The sequence below is a fragment of the Ranitomeya variabilis genome, chromosome 8 (genome assembly GCF_051348905.1).
Source record: "Ranitomeya variabilis isolate aRanVar5 chromosome 8, aRanVar5.hap1, whole genome shotgun sequence".
Taxonomy (NCBI): Eukaryota; Metazoa; Chordata; class Amphibia; order Anura; family Dendrobatidae; genus Ranitomeya; species Ranitomeya variabilis.
Window position 1 is genome coordinate 185,543,738 of NC_135239.1, and position 23,988 is coordinate 185,567,725.

Sequence of the window (23,988 nt, forward strand, 5' to 3'; positions counted from 1 at the left end):
GCCGGCAGCGTGAGGAAGATAGTACTCACCGAAGGAGGGACCACCTCCAGCTCAATCGATCCTCCCTGTGTCGGGGGACGGAGAGCCTCCTGAAGCATGCTTGCCTTCTCAGGGGACTTACAGCTGTGCCTGCCGCATGGAGATTTTGCAGGGTTCTTCTGCGCCTGCCACAGGGGGCTTACGGCTACTGTGGGGACTACGAGACGCCAAGATGAGGGCTTGAGTGCGGTGGAGCCCGGGAGATGCACATAAGAGGTATACTCCATGTGCTCGCCATCTTACAGGGGGGAGAGCGGGACCGTATAGGAACCGTCGCCCTAGCGTAGATTAGGCGTGCCCCATACGTCGCAGGAGAGGGACGGGGAGGTATACTCGCCGTGCTCGCCTGTTGATGGTTCGGGGGAGAGCGGACCCTATTAAAAAAGGAACCCGTCGCCCCCTTCACTCCGTTAAGTAAAAAATTAAAAATTTACAGAAAACTAAAAGCTTTAAAATAAAAATTAAAATAAGAAAGTTGGGGCCTGAAAACAGACCCAAGTGCCTCCTACAGACACTAAGCAAGAACTGGTTGAAATTGTAGCCAGTGAAAGGGTGTATACTGCAGAGGAGGAGTTAATCTTTCTGTTTACTTAGTGTCCTCCTAGTGGCAGCAGCATAACACCCATGGTCCTGTGTCCCCCAATGAGGCGTAGGAGAAATAACAAGTGCTAAAGATAACAATACAATGCAATATAACTTTAGATTATGCGGCTGCAAGTTTCATCCTGTTGAATTCTTTGTTGCATACGTCAGAATCCTTGAGTAACCGTACACAAAGGAAAAGCAACACCGAGCAATGGAGGCCTGTTCTCAAGAGGAATGGAAACTGCATCTATCCAAATCTTCTATAAAGTCAGCGATAGGACAAACCCTTTAAATGTCCATTCGCTCACACACAGGATCACGTCGCTCTCTGATTGTGTTTTATCTCCCTCTGAAGGTCAATGAATAAAAAGATGTCATGTTAAATAAAGATTTATTTTCTCCTTTGCTCCGAAGTAATAAAAATAATATATTACAAGCCCTCTGGTGATAAATGTTACACTCGTCCCCCCTCTCAGCAGAAAAAGTCCATATAGTTCACCAAACAAATGCAGCCCTTTCCCGTAACATGCGCACTCCGAACCTCTGCCATTCCCGCTGGTAGATCCACAGCTCCTGAGTGGTGTCAAGGCAAGCAAGGACGGCGCCGCCTTTCCATGCTATCAGTCGTGGGTCCATATCCTGGGAAAAACCACAAGCAATCAATACACCCAGAGTAATGGCGGTTCTCCTACATCTATACATTAGGTGAAAATAAGAGTATTTTATAGCTTTCATCAAGCTGCCGAATAATGAGGTACAGTGAGGATTTCATCTATCAGTGTCTTCAGAGCCTGTATTATCTGAATAAAATAAGTTATCAGCTGTCCAACTTATTGATTGGTATATGCGTATAGTTCTTGTGATTCGCCATGTTGCTTACCACAGAAGAACTAGTCTACATTTCTAATTGGAGGCATTTGCTAATATTGGTATTATTACACCTACTACATATTGGGATAGGATCTTCGAGATGGGAACCCCCCTTTAGGGTATGTGCACACGTTGCGGATTTCTTGCAGAAAATTCCTGAAGAAAACCGGAAATTTTCTGCAAGAAATCCGCATTTTTTTTTTTGCGTTTTTTTTTCCGTTTTTTTCGCGTTTTTTTAGCATTCTGCAAGCGTAATTAGCTTGCAGAATGCTAAAGTTTTCCCTGCGATCTGTAGCATCGCTTGGAAAACTGACTGACAGGTTGGTCACACTTGTCAAACATAGCGTTTGACAAGTGTGACCAACTTTTTACTATAGATGCTGCCTATGCAGCATCTATAGTAAAAGATAGAATGTTTAAAAATAATAAAAAAAAATAAAAAAATGCTTATACTCACCCAGACATCTCACCGGCGTCCGTTCCGTATAGCTGGTCTGTGCGCACAGGACCTCCCGTGACGTCACGGTCACGTGAGCGGTCACATGACCGCTCACGACCAATCACAGGACAGTGACGTCATTCGGCGAGGTCCTTCAGCGCACACCAGGTACAGAAACCGAACGGCAGCGTGCGAGGAGGCAGCAAGACATCGAGGGTGAGTATAGGACTGTTTATTATTTTATTTCTTATTTTTTGACCACTTATATGGTGCCCAGTGCGTGGAGGAGAGTCTCCTCTCCTCCACCCTGGGTACCAACCGCATATAATCTGCTTACTTCCCGCATGGTGTGCACAGCCCCGTGCGGGAAGTAAGCAGATCAATGGACCCCTAGGTGTGCGGAATCCCTGCAATTCCGCATTTTTAATGAACATGTTGCTTTTTTTTCCGCTATGCGATTTTTTCGCGGAAAAAATCGCAACATTTGCACCAAAAATGCGGAATACCCTGTAAATAATAGGAGGCTTATGTAAGCGTTTTTTTTCGCGTTTTTATCACGTTTTTATAGCGAAAAAACGCGAAAAAAACGCTAACAATCCTGAACGTGTGCACATGGCCTTAAAGTTCAACAATGGGACTCAAGCAGATATGCGATAACTTGTTTTAGGCCATGTGCACACGTTCAGGATCTTTCGCATTTTTTTCGCTATAAAAACGTGATAAAAACGCGAAAAAAACGCTTACATATGCCTCCTATTATTTACAGGGTATTCCGCATTTTTTGTGCAAATGTTGCATTTTTTTCTGTGAAAAAAATCGCATTGCGGAAAAAAAAAGCAACATGTTCATTAAATTTGCGGAATTGCGGGGATTCCGCACACCTAGGAATGCATTGATCTGCTTACTTCCCGCACGGGGCTGTGCACACCATGCGGGAAGTAAGCGGATCATGTGCGGTTGGTTCCCAGAGTGGAGGAGAGGAGACTCTCCTCCATGGACTGGGCACCGTATAATTGGTAAAAAGAAAAGAATTAAAATAAAAAATAGTCATATACTCACCTTCGATGGCCCCCGGAGTCTTCCCGCCTCTCCGCTGCATGCTGCCGCTTCCGTTCCTATAGATGCTCTGTGTGAAGGACCTGCGATGACGTCGCGGTCTTGTGATTGGTCGCATGAGCAGTCACGCGACCCATCACAAGCCGCGACGTCATTGAAGGTCCTGCACACACACACCCCATCTATAGGAATGGACGCCACTGAGGAGATCGGCTGTCTGCAGGTGAGTATAACCTTTTTTATTTTTTTTTTAATTATTTTTAAACATTCTTTTACTATTGATGCTGCATAGGCAGGATCTATAGTAAAAAGTTGGTCACACTTGTCAAACACTATGTTTGACAAGTGTGACCAACCTGTCAATCAGTTTTACAAGCGATGCTACAGATCTCTTGGAAAACTTTAGCATTCTGCAAGCTAATTACGCTTGCAAAATGCTAAGGGAAAAAAAAAACACGCAAAAAAAATAAATAAATGCGGATTTCTTGCAGAAAATTTCCGGTTTTCTTCAGGAAATTTCTGCAAGAAATCCTGACGTGTGCACATACCCTTAACCCTCACAACCATTTTACTCCATGCATATGTTGCTCCACATTTAAAAATAAAAGCAGCTATGGGACTGATGGGAGATAAAAAAGTGATGTCCTTAGCAATGTCCACCAGTGCAACAGAAAATGCATGAAGCAATGGGTCGCATGCAAGTCTGGCCAATCCATTTGGGGAGCATGGGACTTCATGTGTCCAGTGACCCCCAGCGATCTGAAGATCATCACTAATCCTGTGTTTAATTATATATATTATACATATATACATATACACACAGTACAGACCAAAAGTTTGGACACACCTTCTCATTGAAAGATTTTTCTGTATTTTCATGACTATGAAAATTGTATATTCACACTGAAGGCATCAAAACTATGAATTAACACATGTGGAATTATATACTTAACAAAAAAGTGTGAAACAACTGAAATTATGTCTTATATTCTAGGTTCTTCAAAGTAGCCACCTTTTGCTTTGATGACTGTTTTGCACACTCTTGGCATTCTCGTGATGAGCTTCAAGAGGTAGTCGCCGGGAATGGTCTTCCAACAATCTTGAAGGAGTTCCCAGAGATGCTTAGCACTTGTTGGCCCTTTTGCCTTCACTCTGCGGTCCAGCTCACCCCAAACCATCTTGATTGGGTTCAGGTCTGGTGACTGTGGAGGCCAGGTCATCTGGCGTAGCACCCCATCACTCTGCTTCTTGGTCAAATATCCCTTACACAGCCTGGAGGTGTGTTTGGGGTCATTGTCCTGTTGAAAAATAAATGGTCCAACTAAACGCAAACCGGATGGGATAGCATGCCGCTGCAAGATGCTGTGGTAGCCATGCTGGTTCAGTATGCCTTCAATATTGAATAAATCCCCAACAGTGTCACCAGCAAAGCACCCCCACACCATCACACCTCCTCCTCCATGCTTCACGGTGGGAACCAGGCATGTAGAGTCCATCCGTTCACCTTTTCGGCGTCGCACAAAGACACGGTGGTTGGAACCAAAGATCTCAAATTTGGACTCATCAGACCAAAGCACAGATTTCCACTGGTCTAATGTCCATTCCTTGTGTTCTTTAGCCCAAACAAGTCTCTTCTGCTTGTTGCCTGTCCTTAGCAGTGGTTTCCTAGCAGCTATTGTACCATGAAGGCCTGCTACACAGAGTCTCCTCTTAACAATTGTTGTAGAGATGTGTCTGCTGCTAGAACTCTGTGTGGCATTGACCTGGTCTCTAATCTGAGCTGCTGTTAACCTGCGATTTCTGAGGCTAGTGACTCAGATAAACGTATCCTCAGAAGCAGAAGTGACTCTTGGTCTTCCTTTCCTGGGGCGGTCCTCATGGGAGCCAGTTTCTTTGTAGCGCTTGATGGTTTTTGCAACTGCACTTGGGGACACTTACAAAGTTTTCCCAATTTTTTGGACTGACTGACCTTCATTTCTTAAAGTAATGATGGCCACTCGTTTTTCTTTACTTAGAATTTGTATTATGGCAAGAAAAAAGCAGCTAACAGTCTATTCAGTAGGAAAATCAGCAGTGTATCCATCAGACTTCTGCACAACACAACTGATGGTCCCAACCCCATTTATAAGGCAAGAAAATGGTAAATTAGTCTTACCGGTAATTGTATTTCCAGGAATCCACCTGACAGCACCATTGGAGGACGTCCTTCTTACCCTCAGTGGGACAGGAACAACAAGCGGTTAAAAGGACCCTCCCCACTCCACCCACCAGTGATTTTCTAAGTGCCACATCTGGATGGATGCAAAGAGAGAGTTTATTAACAGTATATACCAATGTTACATCACATTAGTCAATAGTATAAACTTGCAGTGGGAGGGAACTAGTAGTGCTGTCAGGATGGATTCCTGGAAATACAGTTACCGGTAAGAACTAATTACCGTTTTCCAGTTCACCACCTGACAGCACCATTGGAGAAATACCAAAGGATGTTTAAACTAAGGTGGGACTACTGCATGTAATACTTTTCTACCAAAAGCTAACTGGTCTGATACGACATCTAATTTATAGTGTCTAGCAAAGGTAGAAAGACTAGTCCAAGTCGTCGCCCTACAGATTTGGTCAGCTGAGGCTCCCCCCTTCTCCGCCCATGATGCGGAGCTCGGGTTGAATGGGCTCTAAGGATATCCGGGGGATCTTTCCCTTGGTCTGTATATGCTAGGTTTATCATGGTTTTGATCCACCTAGCAATGGTTGATTTTTGTTGCCTTGCAACCTCTGTTTGGACCCCCGTACTGTATGAACAAGTTAGTGTCTCGTCTCCAATCTTCTGTCGCCCCCAGGTACTGTATTTTCCGGCATATAAGACGACTGGGCGTATAAGACGACCCCCCAACTTTTCCAGTTAAAATATGAAATCTTCTTAAAAGTCGGGGGTCTTCTTATATGCCGTATGTCGTCTTATAGGGCCGGTGACTAATGTGCATTTTGGGGTGGGGAGTGGTCCCGATGACGAAGAGAGGGGGCGTCTCACAGGAAAGTGTGAGTGGAGTAGCCCCCTATTACCTCATTGCGGCAGCGTGGGGGTCTCTGTGCTGGGGAGCGGCGGCTCCTCATTGCGGTAACATAGGGTTTCTGTGCTGGGAGCGGCAGCTCCTCTTCCTGCCGTGGGTGCTGTGGGCGGTGCATCTTCTTGCAGCGTCAGGGCTCCTCCGGCATCTCCTCAAGGCCCGGAGGCACCGGCAGCTCCATTGCTGCGATGCGGTGGCCTCCGGGAAAATGGCCGCTGGGGGCGGCGCATGCTCAGATTCAGATCTCGTCTCCCGAGATTTTGGGACGAGATCTGAATCTTAGCATGCGCCGCCCCCAGCGGCCATTTTCCCGGAGGCCACCGCATCGCAGCAATGGAGCTGCCGGTGCCTCCGGGCCTTGAGGAGATGCCGGAGGAGCCCCGACGCTGCAAGAAGATGCACCGCCCCCCAGCACAGAGCCCCCACGGCACGAAGAGGAGCTGCCGCGCCCAGCACAGAAACCCTATGCTACCGCAATGAGGAGCCGCCGATCCCCAGAACAGAGACCCCCACGCTGCTGCAATGAGGTAACAGGGGGCTGCTACTCCACTCACACTTTCCTGTGAGACGCCCCCTCTGTTCGTCATCGGGACCACTCCCCCCCCCCCCCCCCCCCCACCATATGCACATTTGTCTGTACCCGGCGTATAAGACGACCCCCGACTTTTGAAGATTTTGAGGGGTTAAAAAGTCGTCTTATACGCTGGAAAATACTGTATTTTAGAACAGTCTCCCTAACGTCAAGGTTATGGTAGACCCCTTCCTTTGTGTTTCTAGGGTGTTGGCAGAATGAAGGAAGTATTAACTCCTGATTTATATTTGTAGAGGACACTACCTTGGGGAGGAAGGCTGGGTTAAGCCTTAAGACTATCCGGTCGTCAAAGATCTGAAGATATGGGTCCTGAGTGGAAAGAGCCTGCATCTCCCTTAATCTTTTAGCTGACGTGATGGCAATCAGGAAGGAAGTTTTAAAGGAGAGATTGGCTATGCCAATATCTTCTGATAACAAGTACAGGGTTTTACACAGGGCATTAAGGACCAGGTTTAGGTCCCAAGGAGGAGTTGATTTTCTCACAAGTGGTCTCATTCTCTGTGTGGCCCTGGAAAGTCTTGCTATCCAAGGATGGGAGGCTAGTGACATATCAAAAAAGACACTAAGCGCTGTAATCTGTACTTTAAAGTACTAGGCCGGAGGCCCTTCTCAAAACCGAGTTGCAGGATGTCGAGGATTCTGGGAATGTCCGGTTTTGAAGTATCCACAGAAACCTCTCCCAGAAAGGAACAATACCGCTTCCAGATTTTGTTATAAATCGCTAAAGTCAGCGGCTTTCTGCTTGCCTGGAGTGTGGTAATGACTTCTTCTGACAGGCCTCTGGATCTTAGGAATCGCCGTTCAGCATCCAAGCAGATAGGTGAAGAGAGTCTGGGTCTTAGTGGAACACCGGCCCCTGTAGTAGAAGGTCCTGCCTGTTCGGTAATAAGATTGGTCTCTGTTGACATTCTGGATAGTAGAGAGAACCAGCTCCTCTTTGGCCAAAAAGGAACCACCAGGATTATGCTTGCTCTCTCGTCTCGTATCTTCCTGAGTGTCTTCGTTATCAGAGGAAGAGGCGGAAATGCGTACAGGAGACCTTCTCCCCAATACTGAGACAAGGCGTCTACTGCTGTGGCTCCGTCTAGAGGATTGAGAGAGAAAAATGCTCTGGTCTTTGTATTTGACCTGGTGGCAAAAAGATCCACTTGAGGTGTTCCCCACTTCTGGCACAGACTGCTGAATATTTCTGGGTTCAGTTCCCATTCTCCGGGATGTACAGGCGTTCTGCTCAAGAAGTCTGCTACTTGATTCTTGGCGCCCTCCAGGTGAACTGCCGAGATGGATTTGATAGATTTCTCCGCCCATCTGAAAATTTGGTCTGCTAGGTGTTGCAACGGTGGATGTTTCGGACCTCCTTGGTGTCTTTGAAATGCCACTGCTGTGACATTGTCGGACAGTATCTTTACGTGTCCGCCCCTGACTGGGCCTGGTATAATACCTTCCAGATCACATACAGCTCCCTGAAGTTTGACGACCTTGCGGCAATCTGAGGAGTCCATTCTCCCTGGTAATATGTCTTTTCTATATGTCCGCCCCATCCGAATTAACTGGCGTCTGTGGTAACTGTAACACAGGGATCGAGGCTCCATGGAACTCCCTCTTTTAGGTTCTTCGGAGTGGTCCACCAAGTTAGGGATCTCTTTACTGACGGAGACATAATCATCTTCCTGTCCAGGGAGCTCTGTTTCCTGTTCCAAGATTTCAAAACCTCTCTCTGTAATCCCCACGAGTGGAATTGGCTCCATTTCACACAGGGTATGCATGCCGACAAAGCCCAGAATCCTAATTGCGTCTCTTATGGAGGTGGTACTCCTTCTGAATTGATGCATGTGCCTGATCAAGGCCTCCTGTCTGTCTTCCGGTAAAAAAGATGTTCTAACGTTGGGAGTCTAATATGACCCCCAAAAATTTTCATTCTGGAATTTGGGACCAGGCAAGATTTCTTCCAATTCACAAGCCACCCCAGGTCCTGTAGGATGGAAAGTGTGAAGCTGCAGTCTATTTTGAGAAGTTTCTCTGATCTCGCCATTATCAGAAAGTCGTCCAGATACGGCACTATGGCCACATTCTGGTTCCTTAGATAGGCCACAACTTCCGACATTAGTTTGGTGAAAATTCTGGGCGCTGAAGCAAGCCTGAAGGGGAGACATCTGAACTGGAAGTGATACATTATTCCTTTGTTCATTAGGGCGAATCTCAGAAACTTTTGGTAGGAAGTGTGTTTTGGGACATGATAGTATGCATTGCTTAGATCTAAGGTGCACATCACCATGTCTTTGTCTATGAGAGGCGTTGTGGACTTTATAGATTCCATCCTGAATCTTTTGTACCGGACCCATCTGTTTAGGGGTTTTAAAATGTATGATCGTTCGGCAGTCTCCCGAAGGTTTTTTTATTGAAAACAAGTGAGAGTAATGGCCTTTGCCTCTTTCTGAGATGGGTACTGGGATTACTGCGTCTAACTATCAACTCCTGGATGTTTGTCCACATAGAGGAGTCTGAGAGCGGACAGGGTCGGGTTACAACAAATCTTTTTGGGGGGACTGCTGGAGAACTCTAGTTTGTACCCCTGAGCAATTACCTGCAGAATCCAAGGATTTTGGGATACTTTCTGCCAACCCCCTAGAAATTTTTGTAACCGACCACCCACCTTGATGTCATTTATTCGGCTTTCCTGCACCTGCACTTGGGAAGATGGAGTCTCTACCCTTTCCACCCTTGGGATAAGACCACCTCCCAGTCTTCCCTTTCCCCCTGTAGTCTGTCTTCTGACCAGGTCGGGATCTACGAAAGGGCTGGTACTTTTTTGTATTTTCCTCAGGGAACCCCTTCTTTTTATTAGAGGCTTTTTCTAAGATGTCATCTAGAATAGGCCCAAATACTTTATTCCCTGAGAATGGGATTCCGCACAATTTATTTTTTGATTGGATATCCCCCGACCAAGTCTTTAGCCAGATAGCTCTTCTGACCGCGTTGGATAAGGACTCGCTTTTGGCGGCGAAGCGCACGGATTCTGCTGAAGCATCTGCCATAAAGCCTGTTGCGAGCTTAAGTAACGGTAGAGATTTGAGAATAACATCTCTGGAAGTCTTAGCTTTGAGATGTTCCTCCAAATCATCTATCCATAGATGCATTGACCGGGCTACAGTTGTTGCAGCTATATTGGCCCGTATTATTGCTGCCGAGGACTCCCAAGTTCTCCTGAGCAGTCCATCTGCTTTGCGATCCATTGGATCCTTTAAAGCGGAGGAATCCTCAAACGGAATTGAGGTCTTCTTCGCCACCTTTGCAAACGGAACATCAATCTTGGGAACTTCATCCCACACTTTAATGTCCTCTGGATTATAAGGCAAACGGAGTCTGAAGTCTCTGGGTACTACTAGTCTCTTCTCCGCTTCCTGCCATTCTTCTAGAATCATGGAACGGATGTGATTGTTGACTGGAAAAACCTTTGCGACCTGGGCATGTAATCCGCCAAACATTTCATCCTGGATCGAGGTCTCCTCTGGCGTGTCCTGTAACTGCATGGTGTTACGGACTGCATGAAGAAGCTCATCTCTATCTGATGCCGAGAACAGATATCTCTTTCCTCTGCCCAATGATCTTTCTCTTTCTTCCTGGTCTGAATCTTCCGAAATCTCTCCTTCGGAAGAGGGACTAGACTCTCTTGGCCTTTTCCGTGATGTTTGCGGTTCCAACTGACTTGTCTGGGGGAGATTCAAGCTTGAGATGGATGCCTGAACCTGCTGACGAATCATTGTTCTCATACTGGTTAATAATGCAGTCTGTTCATCACCCACAATCTTAGATGTGCACGACTTGCACAGTGGCTTCCGCCAATTTTCCGGAAATTTAGTAGCACATATCGGGCATTTACTTTTCCCTGATTTTTTCCTTTCGGGTGCGGGGATCTGCCTAGGATAGATAGAGATACATACATACATACACTCTGTAGATAGAAAGTAGAGGGAGGGGTGAGCATTGTGGTATGGCTTAGTATAGCCCACTCACGTGCCTCTGAAGTTGGTCAGTCCCCTCAGGTCTGGCTGTTTCCTCCATAGTAAGGACAGTACTAGCCGTATAGCCGAGTTCTCCCGGTTAGGATGGCCAGCGGCATAAAGACCCCCTTAAGATGTTTATATAGGATTTACCTGGTTGATCCTGCCCTCCTTACCGCCGCTGCGGTTGACCGTGCTGTAACACCTCACCCGAGGCCGGCACTGCTGCCGGCGCCATGCTCTCATGCTGGCCGCGACTGGAAGTGACGCGGCCGCTGGACCCGGAAGTGACCGCTTGGAAGCGGTCTCTGGAGAAAGCTGCGGCCGCAGGCTGGAACCGGCTGCTTGCTGGAAGCGGCCGCCGCACTCACCCCCGGCAGACAGGCGCCCGGACCGAGAGCCTCCTGAGCGGAGGAGACGGACCCGACCCCAGGAGCAGTGCTGCACTGGGGAGGCTAAGGGTCCCCCCATAACAGGTATCAGCCGCAGATGTCTTGCAGCAGGGAAGGGAAAGGCTGGGCCCCCCGATCCCCACCATCTGCACAGCACCATCGGAGGAAAGGCTTGCCGTTCCTATCCACAGTGGGACAAGAAAAACACTGGTGGGTGGGGTGGGGAGGGTCCTTTTAACTGCTTGTTGTTCCTGTCCCACTGAGGGTAAGAAGGACGTCCTCCAATGGTGCTGTCAGGATGGTGAACTGGAAATCCCACTTATTAAACCTGACAGGGCACACCTGTGAAGTGAAAACCATTCCAGGTGACTACCTCTTGAAGCTCATCAAGAGAATGCCAAGAGTGTGCAAAGCAGTCATCAAAGCAAAAGGTGGCTACTTTGAAGAACCTAGAATATAAGACATAATTTCAGTTGTTTCACACTTTTTTGTTAAGTATATAATTCCACATGTGTTAATTCATAGTTTTGATGCCTTCAGTGTGAATGTCCAATTTTCATAGTCATGAAAATACAGAAAAATCTTTAAATGAGAAGGTGTGTCCAAACTTTTGGTCTGTACTAATATATATATCTCTATCTATACATACACACACACATATACATATATACACACACACACACACACACAAACCTTAGGTCTTGTTATAACTTCGACATTTTCCACCATTCTTCTGAAGGAGGGAGGCATCTTGTTGAGGATTCGGTGCCGCAGAAACTGCTGAGCCTTATGGAACTTTAACCCCCCTCCGACCACCAAGATGGAGCTATACATTTTCTTTTTTGTATCATCGGAGGCTGCAAAGAAAGTGTGGAAAACGTCATCATTCATCAGGATTGACATTTGAGATCTGAGGTGAAATAACCATCAACAATTTGGGTTCCCAAGTCCTCAGACAGTTCTCTTTCTCCTCTTTCTGTTCTCCATGCTCAATGTGGCACACACAGACAGACGATGCAAAGATTGAGTCACCTTCTCCCCATTATATCTGGTATCAGGTGTGATTTTCATATCGCCCTCATGACCAGCTCTACCCTCTCCTAGTGTATCCTCACCCATCCCCTGTAGACTGAGCCCTCGCGGGCAGGGTCCTCCCTCCTTCTGTATTTGTGTGTGCCTTGTATTGCTCATGTTTATTGTACTTGTCTCTATTTGCCCCTTTCACATGTAAAGCGCCATGGAATAAATGGCGCTATATAAATGTATAATAATAATAATCTATTACTTGCCACAGGCAAGTTTGAACGAGTATCACATGCTTGAAACAAAGTTATTTACCCACAATTTTGAAAGGTGACAATTTTATCAGCTCCGTTTTTGAGGTTTTGTGTTAAATGTGGTCTAATTTGCCTTGTTTTCTCTGTTTTTTGGTGTTGATCCAATACACAAAAGAAATAAACTAGAAATAAACTAGTGTGTAATTGCAATAATTTTCTGGGAGAAATATTTCATTTTCTGAAACGATTTCAAGGGTGCCAGCACTTTCAGCCATGACTGCAGGATCAAGGCATTTCCTGCCCTGATGTATACCAACCAGAAATCATTTTAACACTTTTCTCCTCATTTATGTTGCCCGGACACCACAGATATGGTAACAGTTTTTGACTAGCATATGAAATACCGTACTAAGAGTAATGGTGCATTTAGCTGTGCCGATTTCAACCCATCAATGCACCTTAACGAGCAGCAATCAGCTATACTACAAGTTGTTTACTGTCCTCTTTACATCGGCTGGGGACAGAACTAAATTGTAATGTTTCATTCTTTTCTCCATACATAGTCTGCTATCGGCAGCATATCCTCCGCTTACACAGGGCAATGTGCTGCCGATAACGATCATTATTTTGCCGCCATAACCGATCCAATCACCATATGAATGTATGTTTTCTCGATTGCCAGCATGTACACAACAGCAGATAATCAGGAACACACATTCCGACGAGCCCTCCTTTGCTGATGATCAAGGGATATTGACGAGCACATGTAAGATTTGGTGTTTTTAGGTGTATGCGCCTTTGTGTTCTTATTACAAATAAGTGTATGCAATGTATTACACCCGAGAAAACACAGATGGTGGTAAAATACGCAAGAAGTGGGTGGATAGCGGACTTACTGCAGCAATCAATGCTATGGAGGATGGCTTTGTCCAGGCCGAGTGCTTTCCCTTCAAACTGAGACACCATCGTTTTCCTGGAGTATAAGGAAGCGGACGGCTCGTCCCCGTCATTACTATGCCCCATGCCATCGCTCTGTGAGGGCCCGAGCTCCATGTCCATCATGTGCCCTCTTTCTGCATCCTGGCTCCGGGGATCGTCGTACATGCTGGGTTTAGACATGGCCTTCCGGTCTGCAGCCGCCTTAGAGGACTTGGAAGAAAGTACAAGTCACAATCGAACGATGACGTTTCCTTATGATCTAACCTCTTAAATCTAGCTGTTAATTTCCCACAATGGCATTTAACAAGCGCCAACAGGGGCGCGTGTCGTTCCATGCTTCCATCGGTGCGCCAGTGACAAGATCGCAGGGGGTCTGATGATGACCCCCTCCCCCGAGCCAGTCATTACGGAAAAAAAAAAAAATATATATATATATATATATATATATATATATATATATATATATATATATATATATATATATATATATATATATATATATATATATATATATATATATATATATATATATATATATATATATCCCCCCAAATTCAAATCACCCCCACTTTTGCTATATTAAAAAGAAAATTATTAAAATAAAAACAAAAACCCCCCACATATTTGGTATTGCTGCATTCAGCAAAGTCTGATCCATCAAAATATAAAATAAATTAACCAGATAGAAAACGGCATAACAAAAAAGAAAAAATAAATAAAAATCAAGAAACCAGAATTTTGGCTGCAGTAACAGGCTGCAAAAAAATAATCCCTCACCAGACAAGCTAAAAAATTATAGGTGTCGGAAAATGGCGACAAAAGTAACTTTATATAGTGAACATGGTTAAAAATAAAAAACAAATTGTGAAATTGCACTTTTGCAATTTCAACGCAATTTGATTTTTTCCCCATTTCCCAGTACACTATATGGTAGAATAAATGCTGTCGTTAAAAAGTACAACTCGCCCTGTGTAGGACAAGCCCTCATACGGCCATATTGATGAAAGAAAGAAAAAAAAAAAAAAAAAAGTCATGGCTCTTGGAAGAGAGGGAGGAAAAAAAAAATTAAAAATTAAAAAACGAAACATGGCCGCGGTGTGAAGCGGTTATAATAGTGGCGAAGCCATGGCCTTTTCGGGTTACATTTTGTGCATCTATTTGGCCCTACCTGATCCTGTTTGCTTTGTGTTGCCAGTAGATAATGCTCATCATGGGGATCTTCTGGGTCTCCCTGTGATCTGTGCTGTAAATATGTCATTTTCTGGCCAACAATTCCGAAAGTGGCTGGATAGAACAGAGCCATGGGTGCCTAAAAGGACGCCAAATGTCATCAGTAAGCGGCGGGAATAAAACAGAACTGGTCACATTATCGATAATCAAGTGACGACCACTGTATAAAAATATGGAAAGTGTGAGCCGAGACATACAATGGATAGTCCTGAAGATTACAGACTAAGATTTACATACCGTATTTTTTGGCATATAAGATGCACTTTTTCCCCCAAAAAATTGTGAGGAAAATGGGGGGTGCGTCTTATATTGGGAAGCAGGCTACCCGGCATTGTGGCGGCGACAGAGGTGCGGGCATGATGTGGCACGGTGAGCTGTATGGCGTGAGCAGGTCCCATCCATATTTGAGGTGAATCCGCGGCCCGGTATTGATGGAGAGCAGCAGCGCTGGTGAGTTACGGTATTTTCCGGTGGCGGCGGCCATCTTGCTGAGGCCGCGCGTGCGCAGATTCACTACTCTGCGTCCCAGGGCTTCAGGAAAATGGCCGCCGCGATCTCCATCTGCGCACGCGCGGCCTCCCGCGGCCATTTTCCTGAAGCCCTGGGACGCAGAGTATTGAATCTGCGCACGCGCGGCCTCAGCAAGATGGCCGCCGCCACCGGAAAATACCGTAACTCACCAGCGCTGCTGCTCTCCATCAATACCGGGCCGCGGATTCACCTCAAATATGGATGGGATCTGCTCACACCATACAGCTCACCGTGCCACATCATGCCCGCACCTCTGTCGCCGCCACAATGCCGGTAAGCCCGCCGCCACCAGGAAAATCACCCAGCTCTGCTGCTCTCCTTCACTACTGCTGTGGCGTCACCTCAAATGTGGAAGGGACCCTGGCCGCTGCCACCTGAGGAAGTGACCGCACGTCTGCCACCGCCACAGCAACCTCCCCATGGACACCAGGCCATGGCGTCGCCCACCTAAGCAGGATGGGACCCTGCTCAGGTGCACGCCGTTCTGCCCACCGCACCTCAGCATCACCTCACCTCTGCCACCACCATGCCTCCTGTGACCCTGCTCTGCCACTGCCTGCCCTCAGGTAAGAGATCTTAAATTCGGACAATAAGACGGACCCCCATCTTATAAAAAAAAATCTTTTTTTCTGCATTTTTCACCCCAAATTTGGGGTGCGTCTTATAGTACGGTGCGTCTTATAGTCCGAAAAATACGGGTAAATGCAAAACCCAAGAAAAAAAACAAACAAGAAGAGCAAACACCCTGCAGTAATAAATAGTAATAGTACAAGTAAACAACATAGGAAAATTAGTAAACACAATTTTGATAAAAAAAAAAAAAAGGTGTAAAATTAATCCCACCACGACAAGGTGAACCTGATCTGGATGGTCCTATCTTGTAATATTAAAACCTCACCTTGTGTCATCCGACCTCAATGTAGATAGGGGCCGAGCAGGATGTGGTGTAGCTCCCCCTTTTCGAGCTAGGTATTTCATCTACATAGCTTCCAATGGGCACGCCTGATCAAAATAATGATAACTAAGTACCCCATGTTATTTACATGTTCTATAACTATTTACTTACTATATGCATATATGCTCATTTTGTTTAGTTTTTTTCTTAGGTTTTGTCTGTTAAATTGTCACAGTGTGACCATGCTTCTCCACATTGCACTTATACCAACTTATGTTCCGGCTCATTTTTTTTTGTCTTGCTGCACTTTCTTGTACTCTGTATAAACCGAGTTGTGGCACCCCTTTTCGAGCTAGACATTTCATCTATGTGACATCCCATGGACAGGTGTCTGAACAGTTGGGCCCCTTTCTTGCTCTGCCCTTATCCACATTGTGGTCGGATGACACAAGGTGAGGTTTTAATACTTGAGGATAGCACCATCCAGATTGGGTACACCTTGTCGCGGTGGGATGGCTTTTACGCTTTTTCAATCAAAACAGAGTTTACTAGGTACCCCATGTTATTTACTTATTACAGAGTATATGCTATTTTGTTTTTCTTCTTCTTGGGTTTTGTCTGTGGAACGGCCACAGTGTGAACATGCTCTTATACGCTGCATGTATACAAACTTATGATCCGGCTCATTTCTTTGGTTTTATATAAAAGCAGATAAACACCACAATGTACATCACAAATGAGGGATAATATAATAATACAAATTCATAATTTGCCCTTACCTGAAGTTTTTCATCTCCTAGGCGCATCTGGTACAACAAGGCCGGAGCGTCTGGATGCCGCACCTGAAACTCGTGATCCTGAAGTCCACAAATGTCCTAAAGCAAACACACAGAGTCACTGACATACAGATTGTATTATTATAACCTCTACACATTCTTACCGGAAAGTCTCATTCAAAGGAATGTGTCATCAAAAAGGACTGTATACATTAGGTTTTGATGCTGATTTTTTCCTTTAAAAGTTGATTTTTTATTGCTTTCATAAAACTCTGAGGACTTCAAAAACTAAAATAGGGATTTTTGTGTGTACTCACCGTAAAATCCTTTTCTCCGAGCCACTCATTGGGGGACACAGGACCATGGGTTATGCTGCTGTCACTAGGAGGCTGACACTAAGCTGAGACAAAAAAAAGGTTAGCTCCTCCCCTGCAGTATACACCCTCATGCTGGCTTCCAGAGACCCAGTTCAGTGCAAAAGCAGTAGGATAATAACAATATAACAAATAACATTAGCATATAACATGTCAAACAAACAGTCAAAGACCAAAAAGAAAAAAGGCCACGAGCCGTAAGGCTACCAGGGTGGGTGCTGTGTCCCCCAATGAGTGGCTCGGAGAAAAGGATTTTACGGTGAGTACACACAAAAATCCCTATTTCTCCTTCGCCTCATTGGGGGACACAGGGCCATGGGACGTCCCAAAGCAGTCCCTGGGAGGGAAACAATACAACCAACTAACTCCGTGTACCATCTGACTACAGGTGCGCAACGGCCGCTTGCAGGATACGCCTGCCAAGGGCCGCGTCCGCAGAGGAGTGAATGTGGACATTGTAACATTGTAATGCTTTGTGAAGGTATGCAGGCTAGACCACGTTGCGGCCTTGCAAACCTGCTCTGCTGTTGCCTGGTGCCGGATGGCCCAGGAAGCACCCATCGACCGAGTGGAATGAGCTCTAATCCCCGCCGGGATAGGACTGCCTCTGACCCGATAGGATTCCAGGATAGCAGATCGGATCCATCTGGCTATCGTGGATTTAGACGCAGCCAAACCCTTTCTGTGACCCTCCGGGAGCACGAAAAGGGCGTCCGATTTCCTGAAATGAGCCGTTCTGGAAATGTACCTCCTGAGGGCCCGTACCACGTCCAAAGTATGGAGAGCCTTCTCGACCCTATGCTTGGGCTGCGGACAAAAAGAAGGAAGGATGATGTCCTCGTTAAGATGAAAAGATGAGACCACCTTCGGAAGAAACGCCGGGGAAGGGCGTAGGACCACTTTGTCCTGATGAAAGGCCAGAAACGGTGCCCGGCAGGACAAAGCGGCGAGCTCTGAAACCCTTCTGATGGACGTCACCGCTACCAGGAAGGCAACCTTCCATGAGAGGACAGAGAGCGGAACGTCTTGAAGGGGTTCGAATGGAGGCTCCTGAAGAGCCCCCAGGACCAAGTTGAGATCCCAGGTCTCTAACGGCATCCTGTAAGGAGGAACCACATGGGAGACTCCCTGAATGAAGGTCTGGACTTGAAGGTTGGCGGCGATCCTGCGCTGGAAGAGCACGGATAACGCTGAGATCTGGCCTTTGAGGGAGCTCAGAGCCAGTCCGGAGTCCAGACCGGACTGAAGGAAACTCAAGATGCAAGGAATAGAGAAAACGAGCGGAGGGAGCCCTCGGAGTCTGCACCATGAAAAGAAAGATTTCCAGACGCGGTGGTAAATGGAGGCGGAAGACGCCTTTCGAGCACTTAACATGGTGGAAATGACCTGCTGGGAGAAACCGGCACGAGTTAGAATCCAGGTTTCAACAGCCACGCCGTTAAACGTAGGGCCCCTGAGCTCTGGTGGCAGGTCGGACCTTGGCGAAGTAGGTCTGGGCGGTCTGGCAACCGCCAGGGGACGTCGGCTACAAGCTGAACGAGTTCCGCGTACCAAGCGCGGCGTGGCCAATCTGGGGCGACTAGAATGACCGGAACCCCCTCCGCCTTGATCTTTCGGATCACCTTCGGCAGTAAGGGAAGAGGAGGAAACACATATGGGAGTTGAAACTGATGCCACGGGAAAATCAGCGCGTCCACTCCGATAGCCTGGGGATCCCGAGAACGAGCAATGAAGTTGTGAACCTTGGCGTTCAATCTGGACGCCATCAGATCCACGTCCGGGGTCCCCCAGCGAAGACAGATCTGTCGAAAAACCTCTAGGTGGAGTTCCCACTCCCCCGAGGCAAGGCCCTGGCGGCTCAGGAAGTCCGCCGCCCAGTTCTCAACTCCCGGAATGTGCACCGCAGAGATGATGGAATGGTTGGTTTCGGCCCAACGAAGAATGTGGGAGACTTCCTGCATCGCCGCCCTGCTGCGGGTACCCCCCTGGTGGTTGATGTAAGCCACCGCCGTGACGTTGTCCGATTGGACTCGTATTGGGTGACCCGCGAGCAGGGTGTGAAAGCGACTCAGGGCAAGTCTGATAGCCCGAATCTCCAGGATGTTGATGGGGAGTCTGGATTCCTGAATTGTCCAACGGCCCTGGGCAGAGTGGTGAAGAAACACCGCTCCCCAGCCGAGAAGACTGGCGTCGGTAGTTACCACTAACCAGCGGATAGGGAGGAAGGACTTCCCCTGGAGAAGAGATTGACCCAGGGTCCACCATACGAGGGATTGTCTGACCCGCGGGGACAGGGGACAAGGGTGATCGAGAGATGGGAGGCTCCTGTCCCAGTTGCCCAGCAAAGCCTGTTGCAAGGGGCGGAGATGGAGTTGAGCGAAAGGGACCGCTTCGATTGCTGCAACCATCTTTCCCAGAATCTTCATGGCGAACCGAATGGTTCGCGGGCGAGGATGGCAGAGCGTACGGGCTCCCTGCTGAAGCGCTTGGGCCTTGGACCGAGGAAGCAAGACCAGACCCCTTGAAGTGTCCAGGATCATTCCCAGAAAGGAGATCCGACGGGCAGGAACGGGAGAGGACTTGTCCAAGTTGATCAACCAGCCCAGACGCGAAAGAGAATCCAGGGTAATGTGGACACTTGACTCGCAGGCCTGAAACGACGGGCCCTTTATGAGGAGATCGTCTAAGTAAGGTAACACGACGACTCCTCGAGAATGAAGGATGGCCATGACAGCCGCCATGACCTTTGTGAATACCCTGGGCGCTGTGGCAAGACCGAAGGGTAAGGCCGTGAACTGGAAGTGGTCCTCTCGAACGGCAAAGCGGAGGAACCTCTGATGAGGCGGGAAAATCAGAACGTGAAGATAGGCATCCTTGATGTCTATCGATGCCAGGAATTCCCCCCGTTCCATCGACGAGATGACCGATCTGAGCGATTCCATCCTGAAGTGCCGTACTCTTACGCACTTGTTCAGGAGCTTCAGATCCAAAATGGGGCGCACCTTTCCGTCCTTCTTTGGCACGACGAAGAGGTTTGAGTAGAAACCTTTGAACCTCTCGTGCTCCGGGACCGGAACAATGACCCCGCTTTGGCGGAGGGAGTGAATGGCGCAAAGGAGGGTGCGAGACTGAGCTCCCGAGCTGGGGAGACGGGAGGGGAAAAACCGAGTTGGAGGAGGCGAGGAGAACTCTATTTTGTAGCCAGACGATACCAGATCCCTGACCCATGCGTCGTGAATGACGGAGAGCCAGGCTTGCTGAAAAAGGAGAAGACGTCCTCCTACTCTGGTGGTATCGACTGGCGCCGTTTCCCGAGTCATTGAGACGGGAATCTGGGGGGTCTCGAACCTCTGGTTCTGGACTGCCTCGGCTTCCCTCGCCAGGAACGATTCGGCCTGAAGAATGGACGAGCGTCTCTGTCTGTGCGGGCGGATCGGTCTGATCTGGGAAGACCGGTAGGAGAGGACCAGGCTGGGCTGGTACGAAAGGGCCGAAAACGAAAGTAAGGCTGGCGTTGGAAGGCCGCCTTGGGCCTCTGTTGAGGAAGGAACTTGCTCTTTCCCCCTGTAGCGTCGGAAATCAGCTGGTCAAGCTTTTCGCCGAAAAGGCGCCCACTTTGAAAAGGGAGCGAGATCAGTGATCTTTTAGAGGAGGAATCTGCGCGCCACTCTCTGAGCCAAAGAGCCCTTCTGATAGAGATGGCGTTAGAAGCCGCCGATGCTGCGCAATTCGCCGCATCAAGGGAGGCGTACATCACGTAATCGCTAGCCATGGCTATCTGTTTAGCCAGGTCCGCCATCTCAGACGGGAGGTCCTGTTCATGAATGGATTTCGCTAGAGCATCCGCCCAGGAAACCATTGCCTCGGTCACCAAAGCCGCGGCGAAGGAGGGGGACAGGGAAGAGCCTGAGGCTTCATACACTGAGCGAGCTAGAGAATCTAGCTGGCGTTCAGAGGGACTCTTAATTGAGGCTCCATCTGGGACTGAAAGAAGTGTTTTGGAAGCCAAGCGTGATACCGGGGGATCTACTATGGGGGGATCCGTCCAGTCTTTCACGAGATCTGTTGAGAAGGGATACTTTGAAACCAGATCCTTCTTACCCGAGAAACGCTTATCTGGACGCTCCCTGTGTCGTCTGACTGTATCCAGAAAAGCTGGGTGAGAGGCAAAAGTTTTGTGGGAACGTTTGGTTCTGGTAAAAGAGACCGCGTGTTCCGGAGTGGAATTAGAGTCATCATCCACCTTAAGCGCGTGATTGACCGCGACAATGAGGGAGTCAACCGTAGCTCTGAACTCCGGAGCCTCCGGGTCCCATGATACCTCGGACTCATGTTCAGAGTCGTGAACGCTGCGAGCCCCCAAAGAGGGTGAGCGAGAGGTGGAGCCGTCAGAGTCTGAGTGGCGAGGTGAACGTTCAGGAGAGGTAGTACGGGTCCGTTTTCTGGATGACCGTGTCTCTTTAAATGGAGAGCGGCCCCTGCCCGCCGACGATTCCCCTGCTAAGGAGGGATCTCTTAACGCCTGTAACGGATTGCCTCGTTCCCCGGGAGGATCTTGAACGGATTTGATGGCGTTGGCTAAAAAATCCACGGACTGCGAAAGAGAAACGGCCCACGGGGGGGGACTAGGCACGCCGGAGTCGGTGGCGGTGGAGGGCTCCTGGGCACATGGAGCATCGCAGGCAGAGCAGAGGGGAGAGCTTTGAGGCCTAGGGAGTGGGGCCTGGCAGGTGGTACACGCAGAAAAAAAGGTCGTATGCACCTTAGAGGATTTTTTGGACCTTGACTGGGACATGGTGTACACTGACGCCAGATAGGGTCTAGCTAAGGAAGCGAGGGCGACGCTGCAGGAGAGAGCTGACATCCTCCTTACCCTGGTCCTGTGTCCCACAGAGGAAGAAGAGAGAGAGAGAGAGAGAGAGAGAGAGAGAGAGAGAGAGAGAGAGAGAGAGAGAGAGAGAGAGAGAGAGAGAGAGAGAGAGAGAGAGAGAGAGAGAGAGAGAGAGAGAGAGAGAGAGAGAGACGGCAGGAGGATTAGGCGACCGCTGGCGTGCACAGCGCTGCACGTGGAGGACGCTGCGGTTGGAAGACCAGGAGCTGCCGGCGTGCAGAGAATCCAAGATGGCCGCCGAGACCTGGGGAAGAGATCTCGCACACAGCGAGAAGCGCCAGGACCGGGGGCGGAGCCGCGCGATGACGCGAAAAAGGGATCGGGAAGCGCCAGATCCCCGGCCGACAAGGCCGAAGCCGGGGACTAAATTTGCGGCTTCGGCCCGGAGCGCGGCCGCCGATGCCGGGAACACAGAAGGGGACCAGGGAAAAAGTGCCACTAGACAGGGGGAGCCCTACGAACCGCAGAGCCGGCGCCACCCCCCCCCCTATTCCACAAGACACTTACCCTGAAGGAGCAGCGCACCAGGGGCTGAGGTAGGAGTGTCTGGGGTGAAGAAAAAAACAGGGACGGTGCAGGTGTTGGGAAGCCTCCATCCACCAGCCCCAGAAAGGGGGGTGGAGAGGAACCGTCCACCACCTGAATCAGCTGCATGCAGTGGTGATGCAGGGAGTGCTGCACGGACGCCACGGGTACTAGTGCCTCTGTACAGCCGAGGGTGAAACCTGGTGGACCAAGCAGTCCGGCAATAAAAAGGCCTGGCTGCAGAAGAGGGTACTGGAGGTAAAACACCAGTGCTCGTCTGGACAAAAGTGGGGAGATCGGTGCCCTATTGGGAAAAAAAAAAAAAAAAACGTCGCCCCAAAAAAGGTCAGCTCAGGCAGTGGCTCCCCCGTCGCAGGAGAGGATACGGTGAGGTGAAACTCCCGTGCTCGCCTGTTGTTGGTTAGGGGGAGATCGGACCATGAAAGAATCCGTCGCCCCCTTCGTCCGGGTAGAATTAAAAAAAACAAACAAACAAACAAAAAAAAAAAAACAGTGTGCCTCCTACGGACACTAAGCTTGAACTGGGTCTCTGGAAGCCAGCATGAGGGTGTATACTGCAGGGGAGGAGCTAACCTTTTGTCTCAGCTTAGTGTCAGCCTCCTAGTGACAGCAGCATAACCCATGGTCCTGTGTCCCCCAATGAGGCGAAGGAGAAAACAGCCTGTTCGGGGCACAAAAGGTATCACAGCAAATAAACGGTTCATTCAGCAGACACATATGTCAGTGCGGACTCACCCAAAATTATTACAGTCCTTTCTCCTGGAGCAAATTTTATACACAAAAAAGGTACAGTCCTACCAGTCTATGTATCACCCTCAGCCTGAGCTCCGGCAGCTTCAATCGCCAAACACAAGTGTTCATCTGTGGGCACAGTTCACACTGAACAGGCTGCAGCGCCAACACACAGACTGCTCAGCTTTCCTTGCTGACAACTGCAGTCTCTCTCCTAGTAACAGCTCACGTTTTGGCTGGTCACTCGCCAGCTTCAGCACACTCCAAGGTGAACCCATTTTCAGGTTCTTAGTCAGAGCTAGCCAGGTGCATCCAAGTAAGACCTGTAGTGCTCGGATTTAACCCAGTCCTACCTGGCTTTGCTACAATATATATGTATGGGATCTCTTTTTTTCCCAACTCTTCATACAAATTATATAGCTATCGGATGCACAATCGTTTGGCCACCAGCTATCTCACACTCATCCTCCATACACAGACCCCTCATTCAGATTAGTCTGTCGGCTGAACCAAACGACACTGTCAGGATCGGCCGATGTTACTTTGATGCATATAGGGGGGCCTTTAGTCTCAGTAACTCAGCTTACAAAGTGACATAGTGCCAAAAGTGTGACAATTGTGTAAAATACACCAGCTTGAAGACCAGGTCATTTGGTTCACAGAGAACATTGGCTAAACTGGACGCCAACTCTAAGCTGTGCAAAATACTATGGGAATAGGCTAAGACTGGAGCTTCAGATTCCAGAATAAAGTCT

At 48.3% G+C, this 23,988-nt stretch overlaps 1 protein-coding gene across 1 annotated transcript in view; it reads right to left on the minus strand.

Moving 5' to 3' along the window:
* Positions 1 to 998: 998 nt before the first annotated feature.
* The window catches only part of ACTR8 (actin related protein 8), a 37,014-nt gene continuing 14,024 nt past the window's right edge, over positions 999 to 23,988 (minus strand). Inside the window, exons 9-13 of the mRNA XM_077278330.1 lie at positions 16,694 to 16,789; positions 14,427 to 14,567; positions 13,216 to 13,468; positions 11,736 to 11,899; positions 999 to 1,263 (exon numbers count right to left, since the gene is read on the minus strand). Coding sequence (XP_077134445.1) covers positions 1,120 to 1,263; positions 11,736 to 11,899; positions 13,216 to 13,468; positions 14,427 to 14,567; positions 16,694 to 16,789 — 798 coding nt within the window. The 3' untranslated portion in view covers positions 999 to 1,119. The remainder of the gene's footprint in view (positions 1,264 to 11,735; positions 11,900 to 13,215; positions 13,469 to 14,426; positions 14,568 to 16,693; positions 16,790 to 23,988) is intronic.